Source organism: Chenopodium quinoa, unplaced genomic scaffold (assembly GCF_001683475.1).
Source record: "Chenopodium quinoa cultivar QQ74 unplaced genomic scaffold, ASM168347v1, whole genome shotgun sequence".
Lineage (NCBI taxonomy): Eukaryota > Viridiplantae > Streptophyta > Magnoliopsida > Caryophyllales > Amaranthaceae > Chenopodium > Chenopodium quinoa.
The window spans coordinates 2,391,857-2,414,382 of record NW_018742980.1 but is presented as its reverse complement, the minus strand read 5'-3'; the positions used below and the strand labels follow the sequence as shown (position 1 = coordinate 2,414,382).

General features: G+C 37.1%; 2 protein-coding genes across 2 annotated transcripts; one reads left to right on the top strand and one right to left on the bottom strand.

The window, feature by feature from the left end:
• Positions 1-4,232: 4,232 nt before the first annotated feature.
• On the top strand, positions 4,233-4,908 carry LOC110729438 (uncharacterized mitochondrial protein AtMg00810-like). The gene is made up of 2 exons (XM_021909174.1): positions 4,233-4,455; positions 4,619-4,908. Exons 1-2 carry the CDS (start codon positions 4,233-4,235, stop codon positions 4,906-4,908), a joined length of 513 nt encoding a protein of 170 aa, XP_021764866.1.
• Positions 4,909-9,060: 4,152 nt separating this feature from the next.
• Positions 9,061-10,171, bottom strand: LOC110729437 (zinc finger MYM-type protein 1-like). The gene is made up of 2 exons (XM_021909173.1): positions 9,537-10,171; positions 9,061-9,412 (listed from the first exon to the last, which is right to left on the bottom strand). Exons 1-2 carry the CDS (start codon positions 10,169-10,171, stop codon positions 9,061-9,063), a joined length of 987 nt encoding a protein of 328 aa, XP_021764865.1.
• Positions 10,172-22,526: the final 12,355 nt, after the last annotated feature.

Below are 22,526 nucleotides of genomic sequence, written 5' to 3'. Positions count from 1 at the left end.
AAGGACCTTAATCTACACAAATTGCTTCAAATTCTAGGATCATAACCTCACCAAGTTATAAATCGCTTTTTCTATTAATCACTTGAAGGGGGTGAACTCTATATCTTAGTGGTGAATGGTGATTATGTTTTTTTAAACTATCTAGTTGAAGAGTGTCTTTCATAATTAACATTTTAATGAAGATTAGTAGATGACTTTGAATTATCACCACATGTACGTAAATTGATTTATAGCTCTCCACATTGATTTGCATGTTATTCCGTACACGAAGTACTCCATATTTTTCTTTTCATATTATCTGACTATTTAACTAATTTTATTCATTTCACATTATTTGTTTTTAAAATGATGGATACACTGTTTTTATGGTTGAAATATCAATATCAATATACTACTACCTATTAATTATCCTCCTAATGCATATACTAGCATTTCATAAAAACTTGTACGTTATAAAAAAAATATGATTTGTGATTTATAATAATGAAACCATTAGGCGTTCGTTTACCATAATGCAAGAAATGCCATTATTTTGCTTTAAATTATTATTAATAATTAGAATCACTTAAATTTAATTCCCCAACTTCTTTTGGGGTCCTATTGTTGGCTATTTATTGATATTTAAACTATACTACTCCTAACAACCAGCAATCTTGTTGACATGATTACTCATGGTCTCATGTCAAGAACTTTTTACCTTTGTTACCCGAATGAAAACAAAAGCTCTACAAAGAAGGACAGTAACAATTACTAGTATTTTTAGTACTTTACACACTTTTATTTATTTATTTATTTATTTATTATTATTATTATTATTATTATTATTTTATTTTTTATTTTTATTTTTTTATTTTTACTGTTGGAGATTCTAGCAAGCCTGAGTGAAATAGGTAAAAACTTGATCATGAATCCAAGTGAAAAAGCAAAAGCCAAAGCCAAATGCTAACTTTTGCAGTTTTGCATCTTTTCAATGCATGCAACTGTTAAATAAATACAGTACAAGTTTAATAATAGTATAAGGTGATTGGATTAAATAAATGTTGGTATTAATAAAATAAGACTTTTAGTCTCATACTTATTTAACGTCTCATATACACTTAGGCTGCTGAATCTGAATGATGTGTGATTCACAGCACAATGCATTGATTAGTGCCGTAGTGGTGTGGGCCGTGTGGTGCCCCATCTAGGTGGTGGTCCTTCTCTTCTTTTTTGCCTTCATCTTTGTCTCTTTTAAGTTTTGACGCTAAAATTTCACCTAACATGTACAAGTAATTTGTAACGCATGCTCCTACTTGGAGACTTGGAAAAAGCCATGAACGACTTGTGGGAGGTGCAGTGGTATGATTAACCCGGCACGGTGCATGGACTATAAGTAGACTCTTCTTCGGTTCTTCTTATAGAGTGTACTTGTATTTTCGCCGAATTCAGGATAATTGTCCTCTTAAGTTTGGACACGCATATTAAGAGCAGATGGTAAAGTGGTACTCTGTATAAGGTTTTTGGTAGATGGTGGAAAATAAGTACGATAGAAAGATAGTTATTGGTTGGTTCTCGCATTACATAAGTTGAATGGGTTGGGTGAAAATAATTTTTTAAGAATGAGAAACATGGATTCCTCTCAAAGTTCTCTACTTCATTTTCCTTTTGTGTTGTAACAGAAACATGGGGGGGGGGGGGGGGGGGGTGGGGGGTGGGGATTAGAGCCCTAATTGAGATGGGGAGAAGCTCATTAATAGAGCCCTAACTGAGGTTTTATCTTAAAATTAATAGGTTATTGACACAATCTCTAACATAGATGGTGTCTGATATCAGTTTGTACTAACAAATGAAGGAGATCAACACAAGAGAGAGAAACCTACTAATTAATCAATAGAGTCCAAAGCGAGGTTCCATTCTAAAATCAATTGGCAATAAAAAGAAAATTATTCCACTTAATTGAGTTATAATGTGAAAGCTCTTGACTTATCTTTCACTGTGGGATACAGTGGCGAACCCACGAAGGCACAACCTTAAAAAATATATAAATAAAGTAGTTCAAAGAGACAAGTTAAATAACCGGTCTCTTAGAGGATGCTGCTTTCCATGTTAAAATAAAAGAGACCAGTTATATATAAAACAGGTCTCTTAAGTTTTGGTTGCTTTCCATGTTAAAATAAAAGAGACCTGTTATATATAAAACATGTCTCTTAGGGCTTGTTTGGCATTGTTTTTTGTTTTTAGTTTTCAGTTTTTTTGAAAACAAAAAACCAAAAACAGGAAACAAGAAAAAGGTGTTTCCACTTTTCTATTGTCAGTTTTCAAAATTATCATGATTTTAAAAAGTTTGACTAATTTTTTATTCATTATATGACATATATCATATGATTTTAAAAAACAAAAAACAAAAAAACCAAAAACCAAAAACCAAAAAACCACAATGATGCCAAACGAACCCTTAGGTTCTTGTTTTTTTTTTTAAATAAAAAATAATTGAAACAAATTACTTTTTACTTATTTTTGTACATAATTTATATTTTTTGAAAGACCCTCATTTTAGTTATAAAAAAATTATAAAGTAGTAGAATCTATTATATTTAAATTATAAAATGTATATACTTATACTTTAATTATTTTTAAATCACCATATATGATACCAAACGTAACAATTAAAAAAATGAAATGAGTAACTTATGATTCTTAAAAACACCTTTATTGATGAAATTCTTTCCATTTTTATTGCATTTTTCAATGCAGATTTATATTTGGTAAGTAATATATTTATTATTTAGTTTCATATAAGTAAATCAATAATTTATAAGGAGTAAATAAAATAATTTTATAGTTTTATATTTTCTTTTTATTTATAATATACTAATATAAATTACCATATATATAGTATTTAACCTTATGAATAGTACATTCGGAATACATACAAAAGTAAACTATTAAGCCTATGGTGTACTTTTTAATTTGATCATATTGATAATTAGAATATAATTTATTCCATATTTGTGAAACGAAAGTTTATCCACCAAAATGAATTTTTAAAATTTAAAGGCTAATTATTAAACAATAATACTAGTATATAACATAGAACTTTTTTCTAATTTTTTTTTTCCTTATTATTCTATGCTACCCCTACTTAGAATTCCTGGATTTGCCACTGGTGAAATACATAATACTCACACAATTTGACATTGGTTTAAATTATATATATGAGTAATCTTAATAAAACTTTACCACCAAGGCAATGTTCAAAGAAGGGGTAGTATAACAGTTCAAACAAATAGTCCAGCACCACACCGATCTCCATTGCCAAAATCTCATAAACAAGCTTTGGCTGACCCAAATTGGAATGCGACGATGCAAGATGAATATAGTGCTTTGGTTGATACAGGGACTTGGGATCTGATACCTAGGCCTACGGGGGTGAATGTTGTAAATTGTATGCGGATATGGAGACACAAAGAAAATTCTAATGGTGACCTTGAAAGGCACAAAGCTCGTCTTGTTTGTGATGGCAGGTCGCAGGAAAATAAAGGGTGTAGATTGTGATGAGACGTTTAGTCCGGTTGTAAAACCGGCGACTATTCGTACAGTTCTCAGTTTGGCTATGGCTCGGAAGTGGTCTATATATCAACTAGCTAGATGTGAAAAATGCATTCCTTCATGGTAACTTACAAGAGACCGTATATATGCATCAACCACCTGGTTTTGTTGATTAACGGGTTCCAGATTATGTTTGTTTGCTTCGAAAAGCATTATATGGTCTCAAACAAGCTCCTAGAACTTGGTATAAAAGGTTTGCTAATTTTTTTTGTTGAAAATGGGGCTTGTCATTGCTAAGGCCTTGTCTAGTTCAACTTTTTTTTACTTATTTCAAAAAAAATAAGTTCAATCAGATTAGAAAAAATAAGTTCAGATCAGATCATCGTTTTATGTGCAATTTTTTATCGCTAAATATCTTTAATTTCGTAATTAAAAAAATTATGAAAATTACATATTAATAAAATACACATTATTACGAATCTAACAAGATCCCACTTGATATATTTTTTCCTTATGGATTATCGTACACTTAAGGTCAAAGTTTGGTCAAATCAGACCAGATTAGATCAGATTAGATCAGACAAGATCAGATAAGATCATATCAGACCAGACCAGATCAGATAAGTTCAGATAAGTAAAAATAAGGTGAACTAAACATGGCCTAAGAGTGATACATCGCTCTTTACTTGCTTATCGTCACGGTAATGATCTTGCTTACTTACTTACTTCTCTATGTTAATGATATTGTTCTGACTACTTCCTCTAAGGGGTTACGTGAAAAGATGATTACTCAGTTGAAGTCTGAGTTTCCTATGTCTGATTTGGGGCCTTTGAGTTATTTTTTAGGCATCTCTATGACTCGCAGACTATCTAATTATATGCTTCTTTCTCAAAAGAAGTATGCACAGGAAATTCTTAAGCGGGCAGGTATGGGTGATTGTAAACCTGCCGCTACGCCTGTGGAGGTTAAGTCTAAACTTAGCCTAGATTCCAGTCCGCCTGTTCGGGATTCAACTAAATAACGTAGCCTTGCAGGTGCTCTACAGTACCTCACTTCTACTTGCCCTGATATTGCTTTGCGGTACAACAGGTATGCACGATCCTCGAGAGTCACACCTTAAATTAGTTGCATTACATCGTATCCTGCTTTATGTTCAGGGAACCATTGATCATGGGTTACATCTATATTCGTCTGCTACTACACGGTTGATTACTTATACTGATGCTGATTGGGCAGGTTGCCCAGACACTCATCGTTCGACTTTTAATTATTGTTGTTTTTTGGGTGATAATCTTATTTCTAGGTCGTCGAAACGTCAGCATACATGGTCTAAGTCTAGTGCAGAGGCAGAATACCGAGGCGTAGCTAATGTTGTCTAGGAGACTTGTTGGCTCCATAATCTCTTACTTGAGCTACATTGTCTTCTCTGATAGGCCACTGCTGTTTATTGTGATAAAATTAGTGCATTTTATTTGTCTACAAACCTAGTCCAACACCAACGCACGAAACATGTTGAGTTAGACATACACTTTGTTTTGAGAAGGTTGCCTTGGGACAAATTCGAGTACTACATGCATGTTCCTTCACAGTACCAGTTTGCAGATATTTTCATGATGAAAGGCTTGCCTCGAGATTTATTTTTGGATTTTAGATCCAATCTTAGCATACGACCTCCTCCCGCTATGACTGCGGGAGTGTAATACAGAATATTCCTTGAATATTCTCCTCATAGGCTTAGGATATCTTTTTATGTAAATATCATCATATTTGACAGGTTTCCTGACACAGTTAGGACTGTCGTACATATTGTAAACCCTATAAATATTGATCAATAGAATACTCCCCGATTATGGAGTTTCACAATCTAACAATAACAATATAAAACCATACAAGAGATACTACATTCAACTCAAAGTAGCATACACAAACATTATGAAAAGATAGGTTCAAGATGGACAATTGTTAGACTTAGACATTAAGATAGAAAAATGATCGCCTCCATCATTGTCGCTACAATTGAGGAAAGTTTAAGAGTTTAATACATGGAAGATGTACACTTCGCTAAACTAATCTAGGCTGCTAAGCCTCGAGACTAAAGAATACGCTAGAAGTTAAGAAAATTATTGGTTCTGTATTTCTTTGTGTGTGGATGATGTCCTTTTGCTTGCTGTTGGTTCTTCTATATATATACAAGGGTCTTTAGAAGTTACTTATTTTTTGCTCTTTACATTGTAAAGACCAAAACGGATAGATGATCCCATTTTCGTTTCTTTTATCCTTATATGTAGTCATACAACCATACAGGTTGTAGCCTGTATGTATCATGAATGATTTATGTATTACGAGTAATACTTCATTTTTCTGAAATTAATTGTCGTGTTAATAGCTTAAATTAATTATTAACGTGATTATTAAATCGGACTTGTAAACTAATGCAAGAGAATAGTAAGCAATAGCCATTAGCCAAGTCCCAAGAGCTAACCGTGAGAAATGGTGGACATATAAAAGCTTTGGTGGAGGAGTTAGCATCACCACTTTCTCGTGATCCACAAAAATCGTATGAAATTGACAAAAGAGTACGTACCTAACTTTTTAGTTTTTACCATTTTGTTAAAGCTTATCTCTTCTATTCTTCCCAAAATTCTCATAAGATAGGTGTCGCCTAAAGTTTAAACACACAAAAAAAAATAAATATATAATAATAATTAAAAAAATAAAATGATGCCGATAAAAATTGCCTATAGCTAGTCTCAATGGAATGCGTGAAATGCGAATCTCAACATATTCTTCGCCTTCATCAATTCTTCAATTATTCAATTCTAACTTATGATTATGATGTTTGACATGCGCACTACCTATATAACATGCTAGTTGCTTACTTCTTCCTTTTTTTTTAAACAAGTAATAAAATTTGAATAATTAGAGTTTTATGTTTGATCATGCATTCATGCACAACTTACACTATTAACATCTTGAGAAGGTATTGGTTGCGTCAAGTTAAACCAAACAATTCGTGCGTCAAGTATATATTATATACAGTGTTTGATATAGGATATGTATTATTTGATAAAAGACATGTACAATTTGTTGGAGGATATGTGTTATTTGATAAAGGATATGTACAGTTTGTTGTAGGATATATATGGTTTGTCATAGGATATGTAGTATTTGATGGAAGATATGTACAATTTATCTTTAATAGAGGATACGTACAGTTTGTTAGAGGATATGATGTAGTATTTGGTGGAGGATATGTGTTAGTTGATAGAGGATACGTATAGTTTATTAAAGGATATGTAGTATTTGATGGAGGATATGTAATATTTGATAGAGAATATGTACAATTTGTTGGAGGATATGTGTTACTTAATAGAAGATACGTAAAGCTTGTTGGAGGATATATATTATTTGATAGAGGATAAGTACAATATGTTGGCTTACCTGTTGCTTTTGTTTGTTGATTTCATCCCTTTTGTTGGCTGATATGCTTTATTTGTTGGCTGATATGCTTCATTTGTTGGCTGATATGTTCAATCTGTAGTTGATATCTATCTTTTGTTGGCTGATATGTTCCTTTTGTTGGCTGATATGCTTCATTTGTTAGCTGATATGTTCCTTTTGTTGGCTGATATACATAATATCACATCCTGTTATAAAGGTATCATCCAACTTATCCTCTATCAAAGATAAATTGTACCACCGCCAATAACAACGAAGCCGATGAGAGCGATACTTGGTATAAAGCAAAAACCCGCTGGACTGACGAAACATTTAATCAGGCTGAAATGACACAATAGTTTGTGTAACATCTTTAATTACTTTTAGAAAATTTAAAAACAAATATAATACTCCTATTAATATCATGAATTAGGAATGTTGAAGCATATATTATGCTTCCCAAAAAATATATATAAATGTTCTACATTAATTTTTTTAAAAAAAAAAAACACACACGAGAGAGTATTTCTAAACACTTTATTAGACTCTAATAAACAACTTTTATCGAGTTACATGTACAAACATTTAGTGTTCCCATATGTATGTGTGCAAGCCAATAACAGTTTATTCTATTAAGAGAGATGGCACAAAAAAAAAAAAAAAAAAAATTATACCATGAGTGGGTACATGGCGAAAAAAGAAAATTTGGTATGTAGATGAGCATGCAAGACGATAAGAGAGAGAGAGAGTCATTGTATAAAAGTTTACATCATGGTAGGAATGCTCTTAGGGCTAGGATCAACTCCAAGTCAACCCATTAATATTTGTTGGTAAATTCTCTAAAAAATTAATATGATAGCAACTTCTAGGGTGTTTATTTGCCCATTGAATTTCCAATTCATGAGAAATATATTAAATTTTTTGGTTGATTATGAACTGGAAATTTCATTTATGCTAGAGGGCTAAGGTAACAACTCCCTCTATAATGTGGGAAGTAGAACTGATTTTATATGAAGCTAAATTTTCTATATATTTTTTTTCAACCAAACAACTTCTCGTCAAGCTTTTCACTTTACATGAGTTTCTACTTCCCATGTATTATTGCAATGTTAACTAAACAAACATTTGGTACATTTGAATGAATATAACCAACATTTAAGAAACAAGTAGTATGATTTGATAGGTTTGCATGTATGCATGCATCTCCCTAGAATTTAAGTAGAAAGCTCGCTTATCAACCCCAATATGAGAGAATATTTCTTACACCGCTCTTTTAAGATAGCTGTAGTTGTTTGGATACTGGATAGTAGATGTTAGTTGTGAAAGTAATAAAGTTGTCTAGGTTTGATCTTAATATCAAGCAAAGCTGGATTATATTAATAAGAATTCTAACCATTTTAGCTATCTATTAGTTAAAATTTCTTACTTCACTGAAATTTTTAACTTGGATTATGCGAGCGTTTTTCCTTAGTAATTCTTAAGGTGATTTTCTTATTGATTGATAATTGTCGTTTTTCCTTAGTAATTTTTAAAGTTGATTTTCTTATCGATTGATAATTGTCAAACATTGGTCGTGATTGCACTATAATAATGTTAACTTTTGATAAAATAACTTTAGCAAATTCACCTAATAAGAGAAAAAAAAAGGTAAATTTGTTATTATGTTTCATAAAATCATATGCCATAAAATACCATATTTTCCTATTCAATAATCAATAATTATTGAACATCTAGATCTTTGGATGAAATGATAATACCATACAATGATACATATTATTTTTCTCCTAGTACAAATATCCCCAAAAGGTTACTTTAAAACATAAGTCAAAATAAATACTTCGTACAATATGGGAAGTAAAAGCTTTCAAAATAATAATCAAACAACTAAGAAAAATCCCTAACCTTTGCTTTTTGACATGTTTATTCGTTACAATATGATATTAAACGCAGTGGGGAGCCAGGATTTTCAACTTGGGGGGACAAAATGCTTAACTTACAAAAAGCTTAACAAAAAATAAAAAATTAAAAAAAAAAAACTCAAACACACAAATTGGTTAATACTTAATATTAAAATTTCAAAATAAAAAAAATACTTAGTCATACAATTCAAAATGATGAATGTAGTAGGCACTTGGAGTATCATTCATAATCAAAGTCTTAAGACCATTTATTTCACCTTTCATGTTGCTAGCTCCATCGTACCCTTTCCCTCTTATCATAGACGGACTCAATGAATGTTCAACAAGTAAAGACATGATTGCATCTTTAAGAGTTAAAGCGATAGTATTACCAACATGAACAATGCCTAAAAATCGCTCCATTACCTTTCCACTATCTCTATTAACAAAGCGCAAAACAAGAGCTAGTTGTTCTTTTTGGGACACATCACTTGACTCATCGGCTAATATGACAAAGTAATCATCACCAACTTCTTCTATTATGCACCTAGTTATTTCTTTGGCACAACAATTAATAATATTCCTTTTGAATAGAAGGGGAAATCATTTGACAATTTTTAGGTGCATTTTCAAGAGTATGTTGTCTTACTTCCTCAACCTTTTCTCCTAACCATTTCAAAAGCTCAAGGAAATTACCCCTATTATATGACTCCCCGCTTTCATCATGTCCACGAAATGTCAAACCTTGCCCCAAAAGAAATCTTAAACAAGTTAAAGATGCATTCAAGCGAATAAAATATTCACTTTTAATCACCTCACTTGCATTGGCAAACACATTCAAGATTGATTTTTTTTTTCCATCTCTTAAATTCACATATTTCTCATAAGCAAGATTATGAGCACTGTTAATTCCACCCACATGCTTCTCAAATCTTTCCGGTTTATTCCATGCCCTAAACCCTCCATCAACAAATGCATCACCCCCCGAATAACTATCAACTTCGTTCTTGAACAAGTAACATACAAAACAAAATGTGGCATCTTTTTCAATACTATACTCAAGCCAATCCCATTTCTTGAACCAATGAATACTAAAGCGACATAAACCAGACACTTGTCTTTGAGGAAAGTCATGAGTTTTTGGTTGGCAAGGTTTTTTAAGAATATAACCCCTCCTAACTGCATTTCGTTCATTTGCGGGGTAATCCATTATGTTTATTCTTTTTCCCGGATCATGAGGAAGAAGTTCAACATCGTATACCAAATCTTCCTCCAATGGTACATTACTAGTACTTGAACCACCCATTTCCATATCATTTTCTTGACTTTGAGGGGAGCTTAATGAAGGGGAGTTATTGGACTCATTTTTCATGGAGTTTCTTTCTTTTAAACATGAATTGCCGAAGATCGGGTTGTTTTCTAGTAGCCTTGGATTTGTTTGAATTAGGTGAATCATTTGACATTTCCTAATTAAATTGAAAAATATATATCGATTTCCACAATCCACATCATTGCATAATAATAAAACCTAAGATTAAAATTGCAATTAAATTAAAATTCAACAAAGATTGCAATTAAAATTAACAATAATTCAACAAAAATCTGGAAATTAGGAATAACAATTGGGGATTTCAAATTAGGGATTTCGAATTAGGGTTAACAAGACATACCATTGATGGATTTGATGGAGCGAAAACGGCCGAGGCTCGACGGTCGGACGATGAGGGCATGAGGAAGTGCGCACGCGGCGCAGCTAGTGAAGTGGTGACTGGTGAGGACAGAGGACCAACTGACCGAGCCACCGAGGACGGTCAATCACACAATTACAGCAGTACTGGAGGGCGGTGGAGGCTGGACTAGCGAGGCAGCGTCGCAGTGCGGCAGCGAAGAACGGAGGTCGTCGATCTACTAGAGGAGACGAGGAGTAGAGGCAGTGGCGAATTGGAGGAGTGAAGATGGAGCAGCGCAGCTTCAGTTCTTCGTTTCATCCGTTCATATCCAGCATTTTGTTTTTTTGTTTTTTTTTACTTTTTTTTAATTTTTTTTTAAATTGGGGGGACAGCTGTCCCCCCATGTCACTTAACTGGGTCCGCCCCTGATTAAACGTAGATGCTCAAGACATTGCCCGGACCACATATATGTTGACCCGTACTTTCTTTTTGGCTTTCTCGTTTTGGAGGAGACCACTTAAAAGTGAACCAACAAGCAATATACTCCTTGCTCACTTATTTTTAGCACCATTTGACATAAAAGTGTCCATGGTGCAAAAGAAAAAAGAAAAAAAGACAGAGCATTTCCTCTTTCATCTCGTTAAAAAAAAAAAGAAACAAAAAACTTTTCCACTTTTTTTTTCTTTTATTTTGTTACGTTTGACAATGTACAAATTCAATGATTATTAATTTCTCTACTTACTAGTAAAAATTCTAAAAATTTGTTACTATAAAAACAGAAGTACACATTATTATACAAAGTATACATTAAGATGATTTAATAAGATCTCACATTGCTATATTTTATAATAACTATGAATCACAAAAGCTAATAATTAACTTAAATTTGTAAATAATATCGTAAAACTAAACATGTACGGAGTACCTTATTTTTTTTAATAGTCAATTGTGACTTTGCTTTTGTCATATAGCGGAAAAATAACAAAGGAAAAAGGACTATGTTAAAAGATCAAGAGTTGACTACGTAAAGTGGTGTTGACACGTAAATATAAAAAAAAGGAATAAAAAATATTTTGAAACAGAAGGAGTATAAAATAATCATTAATAAACTCCTAAAAATAATGAAATGAATGGAGTATAATTTTAAAAAGTGTAATTTCTAAATTTAGCTGATTGTGACGGCTGCTAGTCTGCATCATGATAATATATTCCTATATCGTTCCAATTTTATCGGATGTCGGATGTACTACTGTCATATTGTGAACATTTTGAAAAATAATGTGACTTGTCTTCCACTTGGCCGCCAAAAGTCAGACCCACCCTTCAATAAAAAATAAATGAGTAAATATAACACTGGAATCTTCTCAGGTTCACATTACTGTTGAGTAATGAGGCGGCTGACACGAATGTCAAGTGCTCCAATGGCCAAAGCGCACTCTCTCAAATTTTATCTAGAGTTTGATTAGCCAAATGAATTGATAATGCCAAACTAATTAATACCACAATATTTTTTATGAGATTTCAATGAAAGGGAAAATAATCCTAATTTTACTTCATTTTCTTTTAATAATTTCAATTTTTGAATTATTTTAGAATAATCTTAATTTTGATACGAGTATTAATGAAAAACTGATATTACTATCTAGTGTGAAGTCATAATTCATGAATATTAATAAAAAAAAAATTGATATTAATAATCCCAATTTTACTCCATTTTCTTTTAGTAATCCCAACTTTGAATTATTATAGAATAATCTCAATTTTGGGGACTGTTTATTTTCTTTAACCCCAAATCGGTCAACAAAAGTCAATGACCTATTATGTCAGGTTATTTGACACTTGTCAAGTCCTGATTGGTCCAAAAAATTAAAAAAAAAACTTAAAACAAAACCCAAAAATTAGAGAACACTAGCTCCTCTCCTCTTCCCCCATCAGCCCACCTTAACACCAGTTCGTTGCCCAGATTGTTGCTTATTCTGCGCCAGCCAACCGCCCCTCTCCCACTGCCGGCGTCGCCGATTTCCCCTATCCCCTAATCTTACTGCCATTCCCCCCACGCAACCACCAAGCAAAACCCTCCCCCACTCTCAAAAACCCCAAATCGCCCTTCCCCCCACCCCGTAACCCTAGCGGCTAGGGTTTTTTATGGTGGGGGAGGGGTTTTTGGGGGTTTTCGGGAGTGTGGGAGGTGGTTTTAAGGGAGTTCGATTGTTTCAAGGGAGATTCGATGGTGGGGAGAGTCGAAAAACGAGGGAAGGAGGGCTATGAGAGGTGGGTCGCATCATCGGTGCGGGGGAGGGGGAAATCGGCATAGGGGAAGGGGGAATAGTGGCAGCCGCTGACGTAAAGGTTTGGGTGGTCATAATTTGGGGTTTGGCTGGTGGTTTTTTTTTTTTGTTTTTAAATTTGTTTCAAACCAATTAATTTGCGACATGTGTCATTTAAAGAAAAAAAATAAAAAAATCCATCCAACAGGTAACCGGTCACTGGAATTGAAGAAAGAAAACACCCTCCAAAGTTGGGATTATTAAATGAAAATGGAACAAAATTGGGATTATTAATATCAATTTTTCCTATTGATAAAGTGGGTTAACTAATTTATATTGCAAAAAGCAATTATATATGGACTAAAGGCTTCATAAGAGGCTAAGATTATTTGAATTTAGAAAATACAAGTTTATCTTTATGATAAACTTCAAGCGTATCTTAAAGTATAATTGCTCATTTGCGTATGTAAGTATGGGTAAGTTCATATAACAAAATTTAACACCGTCAATCTCGAAAAAGTCGTTAATGGAGGAACTTGAATTCAAGAGCTTCATTGGAAATTTCAAAAACTTCGATGAAGTAAGACAAGCTTAGGGGAAACTTCAATGGAGGTAAACATCACCCTTAGTCTTTAGAAATGACCTTACCCTTAATTTCTCCCTTTTTCCTTAGGGTTTTTGTTTAATTCGGTGGCGAAACCGCCGGAAATGGTGGTGGGCATGTCGATGGATCGGAGGGTGGATTATCGAGGATGAAGAAGATGAAGGTAGAGGTGGAGGAAAGCTCGAGATCCTTCAATGGAGTTAACGCCAAGGAAGAAGAAGATGGTAATTACAGTGTCTACATATAAAGTTAATTCCGTTAGTTTATTCACCTTTACAACTGGATAGCCCAAAACCGAACGAAAAATGTATATGTAGCACGATTATATTTCCAACTACAATAATTTACGATAGTGCCATTAGATACACAAAATTTGTTATCATGAAGATAAACTTGAACACTCTCTTTATATACTTATTTATTTCTTTAGCTGAACCAATTTGAATAACCAGGTCACCATGAGTAGGATTCTAGTTTTTGATGATTCCTCATTAAGAAAAATATATCATATAAGGTCTTACTTGTATTTGATTATGTTCATCTTAGTTTATATGATGTATTTTCAAGTATCAACATTTTACAATTTTTACTTATTGGTATTTGTAGATATTAATGTTTAAAATTTTGCTTTGGAAAGCATGAACCAAAAACTTTTAAATCTTAATAAAAACATTAGATCTCTTCCTTTCTTTTTTGTGATTAAATTTGAATTTATTGTAAGATTTAAAAAAAAATTTAAATAATATAACTAAAAGATAGGAAGAATAATGACTTCTCAAATTCATTAACTACCATCAACAAGAAAGAGTATTACAGTACATACATAATCGATAATCATTTATTTACCAATTTTAATTAGACGGTCTTATAACTTAAGACTACCTAAGCTTCCTCTACCATTTCACATAACCTTTCCTATATATATTAAGCCTTACAAAGTTTGGAGCTTTGTAAAGGGGAGTGTTGTGTTCATCTTATCAACAATTGTCGTCAAATGAATAGAAGCAAATGATTGGGAGGTTTATTGTGCATGTTTATCTTGAGGGTAACAGGGATGTAGACTAGTTGACAAATGCTATAATAAATCAACTTGCGAAGATGGAACTCATTCAAACCCGGTTTACCTTTAGAATTAGGGAGAACCATATATAAAGATATAGTCGCAGCGGATTGGCCACATTTTATAGCTTCTTAGTTTGTTTATTTTTCTTTGTTTTAGGGCTTAGCCCCTCGTTTGCATAAAAAAAAATCCCACTTTCTCTCTCTTCATCCACCTTCGATCATCAAATAAATAGTCTCCTCTCTCACTCACATGATTTTTGTCTAAAAAATACTCCCAACAACGGGTTATAGGCGGATCGGATCATCAAGAAATTTGGCGAGCTTGGAAATATGTTCATCCTCACCATCTCCACCGCCACTCCACCACTTCGTCCTATTATTCTTGTTCGACTTTTTCTCAATCAAATAATTTGAATTATTTTAGGTTACTGTTAAGTTTCATTTTTTTGTCTTTGAGGAAAAATTGGATCATCAAAACTCTACATCATCTAGAGTTTTCATGTTGAATGATACCATTTAAACTCTATACTTCATATTTTGTTCTTTCTTTCCCCCCTCTTAAACTGTCAACAACAACGGCCAACAACACGAATGGCGGTGGAGGTTAATAGTTACAGTTTCTAGTAGTTGTTATTTATTTTAGGTTAATAGTTAAATTTTAGCTTAATTGTGAATTTGGGTAAGTAGTTTAGTTACTTTTTTAGATTATTAATAGTCATTAGTTAAAGTTTTTTGTTTATTAGTTGTAATTTTCGGGTAAATAATTATGTTAATTTTCATGGCCATATAATTATGATTATTAAGTTGATAGTTATGGTTTTGGCTATTAGTTACAGTTTTGGGGTTGATGCATGGTTAGGGTTTTGACTTTTGAATATAGTATTAGTTGTGATTTTGATGTAATATTTAGTTATGGTATTCAAAGAAATTAAATATAGTTATGATTTTAGGCTAAGTGTTTTATTGTTTAATTAAATGATTATAAAATTGGTGTGTGTATATTTATGATTCTGAGTAATTATTTATGGTGGGTCATTGTTTTTAGGTAAATATATATTCAGTTAATGTGTTAGGCAATTAGTTATGTTGAAATAAGCAGTATGTCACAAAAGTTACACACAAATGTATATCTCCTAGCACAAGGATATATCAATAGAATATAAAAGTCCCCTATTTTAGAGATAAATTAATAAATGAAATAAAATACAAGAAAAAGAGATAGGAGAGCGGCTAGATTTTGTAAGCTATCCTAAGTTCATAATTTAATTTAATAAATACTTTCGTACTTCATACGCATATATTAGACAAAAAATAAAAAAAGCACAAAGTACCTTTTAACTTGAGTAATTATAAATACAAGTTACTGAAGTATTGATTTAGTTGTAACTAAGGTACTGATGTTTAGGCTAAAGCAATTAAGGGACTGAAATGGTGACCGGAGGTAACTTTTCTGATTGATACATGTTTTGGGTGTTTTTGGAGTCCCTCGGGAGAGTTACAATACTGAGTATGCGCGCCTGACGTCTGTACCTGCAAAACAACGAAACTCCGATTTGGTGGAGTTCTGCCTCCGACGATCAATTTAGTATGATTCCGGATGGGTAAACGTGCGGAAAGTAAATAGGTTTTTTCTCACTAATTTACAGAGATTCCGCAATTAATATTGCTCGGGTTTGTGTTTGTATTTGTGAATATCTAATAAATGAGGAATTTCTCCTATTTATAGCAGATGAGAATTTGCTCCCCCATTGGGGGTACAATGCCACGTGGCATCCTCCGATTGGATCGCCTTGGGCCTCTACGAGGTTGACACGTGTCAGCCCCTTATTGGGCCACGTGGCATAGGGTATTTTTACCCTAAATATTTGCCCCTCACAGGTGTGACGTGGCATAGCCACGTGTCACCTGTGACAAGTGTCAAGCACAGGGGAGGCGACGGTTGATTTGCTTCCCGCCTCTCTCTTGGATTCGAATTTTGAAAAGTTGAGGCAGAAGGTGGCGATTCACTTTCTGGGCTCGTCTATAAAAAGGGACGCACCCCCTCTCTCCTCTTCACTTTACAAATTTTGCAAAAATTTTCTTGAGAGCTCTGATATCGGCTGCTTAATTGTGCAACCAGCTTCGGTTGAGTGTGTCTTCAATCAACTCATTTAGGTACCGTCTGACTCTTGATTTTCTCTTGATTTAAGTATAACCTCAGACGGTCTTATCTGGGGCACCTTAAGCTCTTTCTTTCATGTCTTGCATTTGGTAGACCCACAGACGATTTGGAACGTCTGGGGTATCTTAAACCCATGGACTTTCCAAAAATGAATTCCAAAGGCCCACAGACGGTGAGATACCGCCTGCGGCATCTCTGAACTACTGTCTTCAATGGGATGGATTCAATGGACCCACAGACGGTTACATACCGTCTAGGGCATCTTCAGACAGTAGTATCTTTTTGCATTCAATAGGCCCTCAGCCGGAATTATTCTGCCTCGGTCATCTTCAAACAGTTGCTCAACTTGCATTTCATAGACCCACAGACGGTTAGGGACCGTCTGGGATACCCTCAAACAAAGGATCTCCAAATCTAGACCCACAGACGGTTTTGGACCGTCTGAGGTATCTTCAGACAATTGCTCTTCAAAACCAGACCCACAGACGGTTATGAACCGTCTGGGGTATCTTCAAGCAACTGCTCTTCAAAACTTGGATCCATCGTACCCTCAGCCGGACTTATGTCGTCTGGGGGGTCTTTGAGTAACTCTTCCTGGATACCTGTTTGAGGTATCTTTTGAGAAGTTCTTTTTAACCATTCAATGGACCCTCAGCCGGAAGTGTTCCGCCTGGGACATTTCTAAGTAATTTTCATTCTCATTTGCTTTTTTTTTTTTTTTTTTTTTTTCCAATTTGCATTCATAAGACCCTCAGCCGGTCTTATCGCCGTCTGGGGGGCTTTTGAGCAATCTTCATCGATACCGCCTGGGGGGTCTTTGAACAATGCTTTGCAACCCAATTCATTAGACCCTCAGCCGGCCTTTATGCCGTCTTGGTGATCTTTGGGCAAGCTTCCTTGATACCGCCTGGGGTATCTTTGAGCAAATTCCTCTGATACCGTCTGGGGTATCTTTGGGTGATTTTCCTCCAAAATGCCTGACTGTTTGTCTTTGTGCTTCAGATTTTCAAACGCAAACGGACTTCTCTGCCTGTGGCATCTTCAAACCACACTTTGGAAACTCAGCCAAGTCTTCTTTAGACGTCTTCACATATTCAAGGTATCACCTTTGCCCCCTTGTAACCCTTTTGAGATTACCGGTTGTATAGGTTGTTAGAGAATAATGGACTCTCCCAATACACACACGGCACGGCCTAGGGCAGTTTTCAACCGGTCACCAGATACGGCTGAATCTAGGACTAGGGATGCCGTCTCGGGATGTGTGGACCACCCTTACTCTTCTACGAATCCGACCGTCTCTGTTCATGTGCAGGACAGAATGGCTCGGACAAGGAAAACGGTTGTTGACTCCGAGTACCAATCAGATGATTCAGCCGGAACTCCGGTTGAAGATGTTCCTTTTGACCAACCGGGCGTCCCGAGTACGCCCGGTGATGATATTCTTGAAGAATCCGGGAGCTCAAGCGATGAGGAAACCGATCAAGAAGCCGGATCTACTGAGTCTACCATGACACTGGATGCCCCTCAAGATAATGAGGAGGCATATAATTGGCCTTCGATAACTAATCCAATGGAGGCGCACATGAGCGCCCGAGATGTTGTGACGTTAAACGCAACACTCCAGGCATTTTTGGAGAAGCGCTCGGTAGGGGCCGGCTAGGAGGTTGGCGTCCCGCCTGCAACCGCAACCGTCGTCTGGGAAGACAACCTGAAGCATGCCGACAATTATTTCGGCTGCTATGAGGCGGCATTTAAAGCCGGCCTCTGGTTTCCCCTCCACAGAACAATTAAAGCCATTCTACGAGGTTACGACCTTGGTGTCTGGCAGCTCACACCCAACTCTTGGGTGAACATCATTGGATACATATCCGCCTGCGAGATGCAGGACGTGATACCTAACTAGGAGGCGTTCGCGCATATGCACTACTTGAGCCGTGCTCCATGCGGCTGGAATGCATGGTACACACTCACCACGCATCCGGAATATATGATGACCTTGGAGAAGCCCTCCAAGTGGATTAGCTGGAAGAGCAAGTTTTATTTCGTCTCTTCCCCATCTACGACTGCTAATCACCAGATGCGCCGTTACAACAAGAACCCGGTCCTGCTGGGAAAGAAATGCGCCCCCCCAAGAGTGCCGGCTGCGGCTTGGGATGCCATTATGGAGCCGGGGCTGTTTAAGAAAATTACATAGCCACTGGATGATGGGACACAAATCATTGTCCCTAAATTCTGGGTCCCTCATCCGGACTGGTTCAAAGACGAGGCGGTCTCAGTACCTTTTGGGACAAAGGTTTACTGCTTAACCGGCAATTTATACTGCCTGTATGGTGTTTGAATGCTGTTAACATTTTCCTTTTGTTATTTTGCAGAGAAAGGGCTCGAGATGACTCCTCCTGAAAAAACTCTGGCTAGGTCAGCCGCTGAGATTAGGAAAGAGCAACTCGAACAGAAGCGGGCCCAACTTGCGGCCTGAGCTAGTGGGGAAAAAACCGGCCGATCTCATGCCGTCTGTATGCCTTGTAAATAATTTGATTCTAACTCGAGCTTTGATATTTTTTACAGACGGGGAGCCAGAACATTCCTCGCTCCTTAAGGCAAATGGTAAGGAGGTCGGGGGAGGAACTCCCTCAGCCGGCTTCGCAGAGGCGAAGGGTCTCAAGCGGCCTTGCACCAAATTCAGCCAGCAGGGCACCGGCTCTTGAAAGGCCTACAACCGCAGACAAAAGTCTGCAAAGCCTGGGCTTAAGATCCTTCTAGCCGGGTGCGGCTCCTTATAACTAAAGTATGGACTTCACTTTTGACCCCCTGGCCGCTTAGGCCAGTTTGAGTCAAGTCTCATGCTTCTCAGTCAGGGGACTCTGTCGGCAACCGACTGAATATAGGAGCCGTTTATTCCCAACACTTAACCGATATCTCTCATGATGCAGATACAACTTCTCGTTGGCCGGATATGCAAAACTACGCCAAGAGAATGCTAAGGACCCTAACCCGGTCTGAGAGGGAGGCTGTGCCGAGTATCAACCAGGTCAACCTTGACCGGATCACCTCACTGTTGGCCGAGGTAAGTTACCGAATGGGGTACTTTTGTGCAATTTGCTTATTTACCGGATGGGGTATTTTTGTGCAAGATTGCTAGTTGTCGGTTTACTTATGACTGAAACTGACTTCTTTTTAGGCTGTCTCTGCAAGCGCTTCTAAGGGTGGATGGGTTAAAAACCCCCTTGCAAAAGAAGCAAGAGGAGGTAAGGGATGCCCAGAAACGGGCAGCCGAATTAATAAATGTCTGTCATTATAACTCCCTTATGCTTGAAATTCAAACTAAAGCCCGGGAGATGAAACGGGAGGAACTCATCTGGGAGCTGACAGTTACTACCGATACCGCCTATCAGACTGCTGCCAACCGGCAGCTCCAGATTGACCAGCTCAAAGCCGACATCCTGGCTCTGAAAGATGCGGAGAAGGAGAGAGTCGGGTTGAAGGATGAGGTCACCCGGCTGAGGGAGGAGTTGGAAAAAACCAAGAACGAGCTGGTTAAGTCCAAGAAGGAAGCTTAGGACCAGCTGTCGACTGAGCAGACCCGGCTGGTGACCGAGAATGAGCGTGATTGTGAAGCACGCATGAAGATGGCATGGTCCATGATCCATCCGGACACCGACTATGCCTTCTTCGACTTGAGGTACAAATACGCAACAGAGGTATTTAATGCTTAAGTCCTCGGACTAAAGCAGCCGACGCCCTTTGAGAAGTGGGCCGACATAGGGGATGATTAGGCAGAGGAAGAAGTGCCGGGTGGGGAAAAGGAAACCCAACCCCAGTAGACCCAGGATGCCCCTAATGCCGGTCAGGGCCAGTAGCCGGAGCAGCAGCCACAGCAGCAACAGTAGTAGAATGTAAAAATTCTTTTCTTTTTACCGGCCTATGAGTCGTGAATTTCTGTATCACTTTCCTGGACAGGGGTCCGGTTAACATTTGAATTTAATTTATATATATATATATATATGCCGACTGTGTCGGTTGCCTTTGCTCATTTTTTGCTTCAATTTTTGCAATTTTGTTGTGAATGAAATTTGCTATATACCGGATGCATAGGCTCTGTCTGCCCCTGGACGGTTGTTTGCTTATGGTTACCAACTCTAAGCAGGCAACTGTCCATAATCATCCGGATTGAATCTGCTGACTGCGCCGGCTAAATCAAACTCAGGTCACGCGCTTGCCCGGCTGCAGGTTACCGCTTGAGAACCTGACTGTTGTTGGTGGCATGCAGGCGGCCTTTGACCAGAAGTATGCATTTCAAACCATTTCTTGCTTTGCGACAAGGTTTATTGAAATCGTAGCCGGCTGTAATGCTTTTTGGCAAAAGTCGGTTACGTGCTAAAATACAGATTACCGCCTGCACTGCGTTGAAGCAATAGCGGGGTGTAATCTATGACAATTCACCGGCTATATTGCCTTTAGGAAATAGACGGTTGTTATCTATGTTTATAATTCACCGGGTGTATTGCCTTAGGGCAATAGCCAGGTGAATTTTGAAGTCAACAGGGTTGTACTTCAGTATGGAAGCTGGGGCCGGCTGTAATGCTTTTTTCCAAAAGCCGGCTGCTTAACAAGAATTAATTCACTGTCTGTATTTCCTTGGGGAAATAACCGGGTGTATCTTGATTGCGATAGGTCATTCAAACGACCATTGGTTATCTTTAACCTAACCGGTTAAAGTCGTTCGAGTTTATGACGCATAGAGCAATGTACCACCCGGAAGGGAGATGTTCTCTTCGACGAATTCACCCGAATGGGTGTCGCCGGAGGCCTGATCCTGGCTAGAGCAGGTAGTTAAAAATGTGTTGGCCTTGGGCCTTTTGAATAGCTAAGTTAGGTACTTAGCCCTTTACTCATTTTGAGCAAACAAATGTTCGGTTGTGCATTGCACAGGGGACTTAGAAGGTGCCCGGTTGTGCATTGCACATGGGACTTGGAAGGTGCCCGGTTGTGCATTGCAAATGGGACTTGGAAGGTGGCCGGTTGTGCATTGCACATGGGACTTAGAAGGTGCCCGGCTGTGCATTGCACATGGGACTTAGAAGGTGCTCGAATGTGCATTGCACATGGGACTTAGAAGGTGCCCGACTGCGCATTGCACATGGGACTTAGAAGGTGCCCGGCTGTGCATTGCACATAGGACTTGGAAGGTGCTCGGTTGTGCATTGCACATAGGACTTTATACAAAAACAGAACTGAAATAAAGTATTGTTTTCATTCATTTACTATTTACAAAAATATTTACAAACTCCTTAGAAGTAGTACTTTTTCAAGTTATCTACATTCTAGGTTCTGGCTAACTGCTTGCCATCTGGTGTTTCCAGGCGGTAGGTGCCACCTCTAACTTCTTCAAAAATCCGTTAGGGGTCTTCCCAATTTGAGGTTAGCTTTCCTTGTTCATTCGCCCTACCGGTTGCTTCCATTTTTCATAGCACAAAGTCCCCCACTTTGAGGGGCCGTTTGCGTACTTTTTTGTTGCAGACCGTCGTCATTATCAGACGGTATATCTAATGACGCAAGGCGGCGTTGCCCCTGCGCTCCGGGAGTGAATCCAATGCAAGACGCATGGCCTCCCAATTAGCCTCTTCATCATAGAGCATGACTCAGAGTGTTGGCTCATAAAGTTCAATAGGCAGGATGGCTTCAGTGCCATATGTCATGAGAAACGGGGTTTCACCGGTTGCCCCCTTTTCAATTGTTCTGATGGCCCAAAGGACGTGAGGCAACTCATCCGCCTAAAGACCGCCAGCTCTTTTAATCTTCTCTTTTATGCCGTCTGAGATGAGTTTGTTAAAGGCTTCAACTTGATCGTTTGCTAGGGGCCGACCAATGGATGCAAAACAATGTGAGATCCCCTGATC

Bases quoted from the DNA above. Each gene is read 5' to 3' on its own strand.
- LOC110729437 (XM_021909173.1), bottom strand. From the start codon at position 10,171: ATGGGTGGTTCAAGTACTAGTAATGTACCATTGGAGGAAGATTTGGTA. The intron at 9,413-9,536 runs GTTAGGAGAAAA...AGAAATAACTAG, and splicing joins TTCCTTGAGCTTTTGAAATG to GTGCATAATAGAAGAAGTTG.
- LOC110729438 (XM_021909174.1), top strand. From the start codon at position 4,233: ATGATCTTGCTTACTTACTTACTTCTCTATGTTAATGATATTGTTCTG. The intron at 4,456-4,618 runs GTATGGGTGATT...GCGGTACAACAG, and splicing joins GGAAATTCTTAAGCGGGCAG to GTATGCACGATCCTCGAGAG.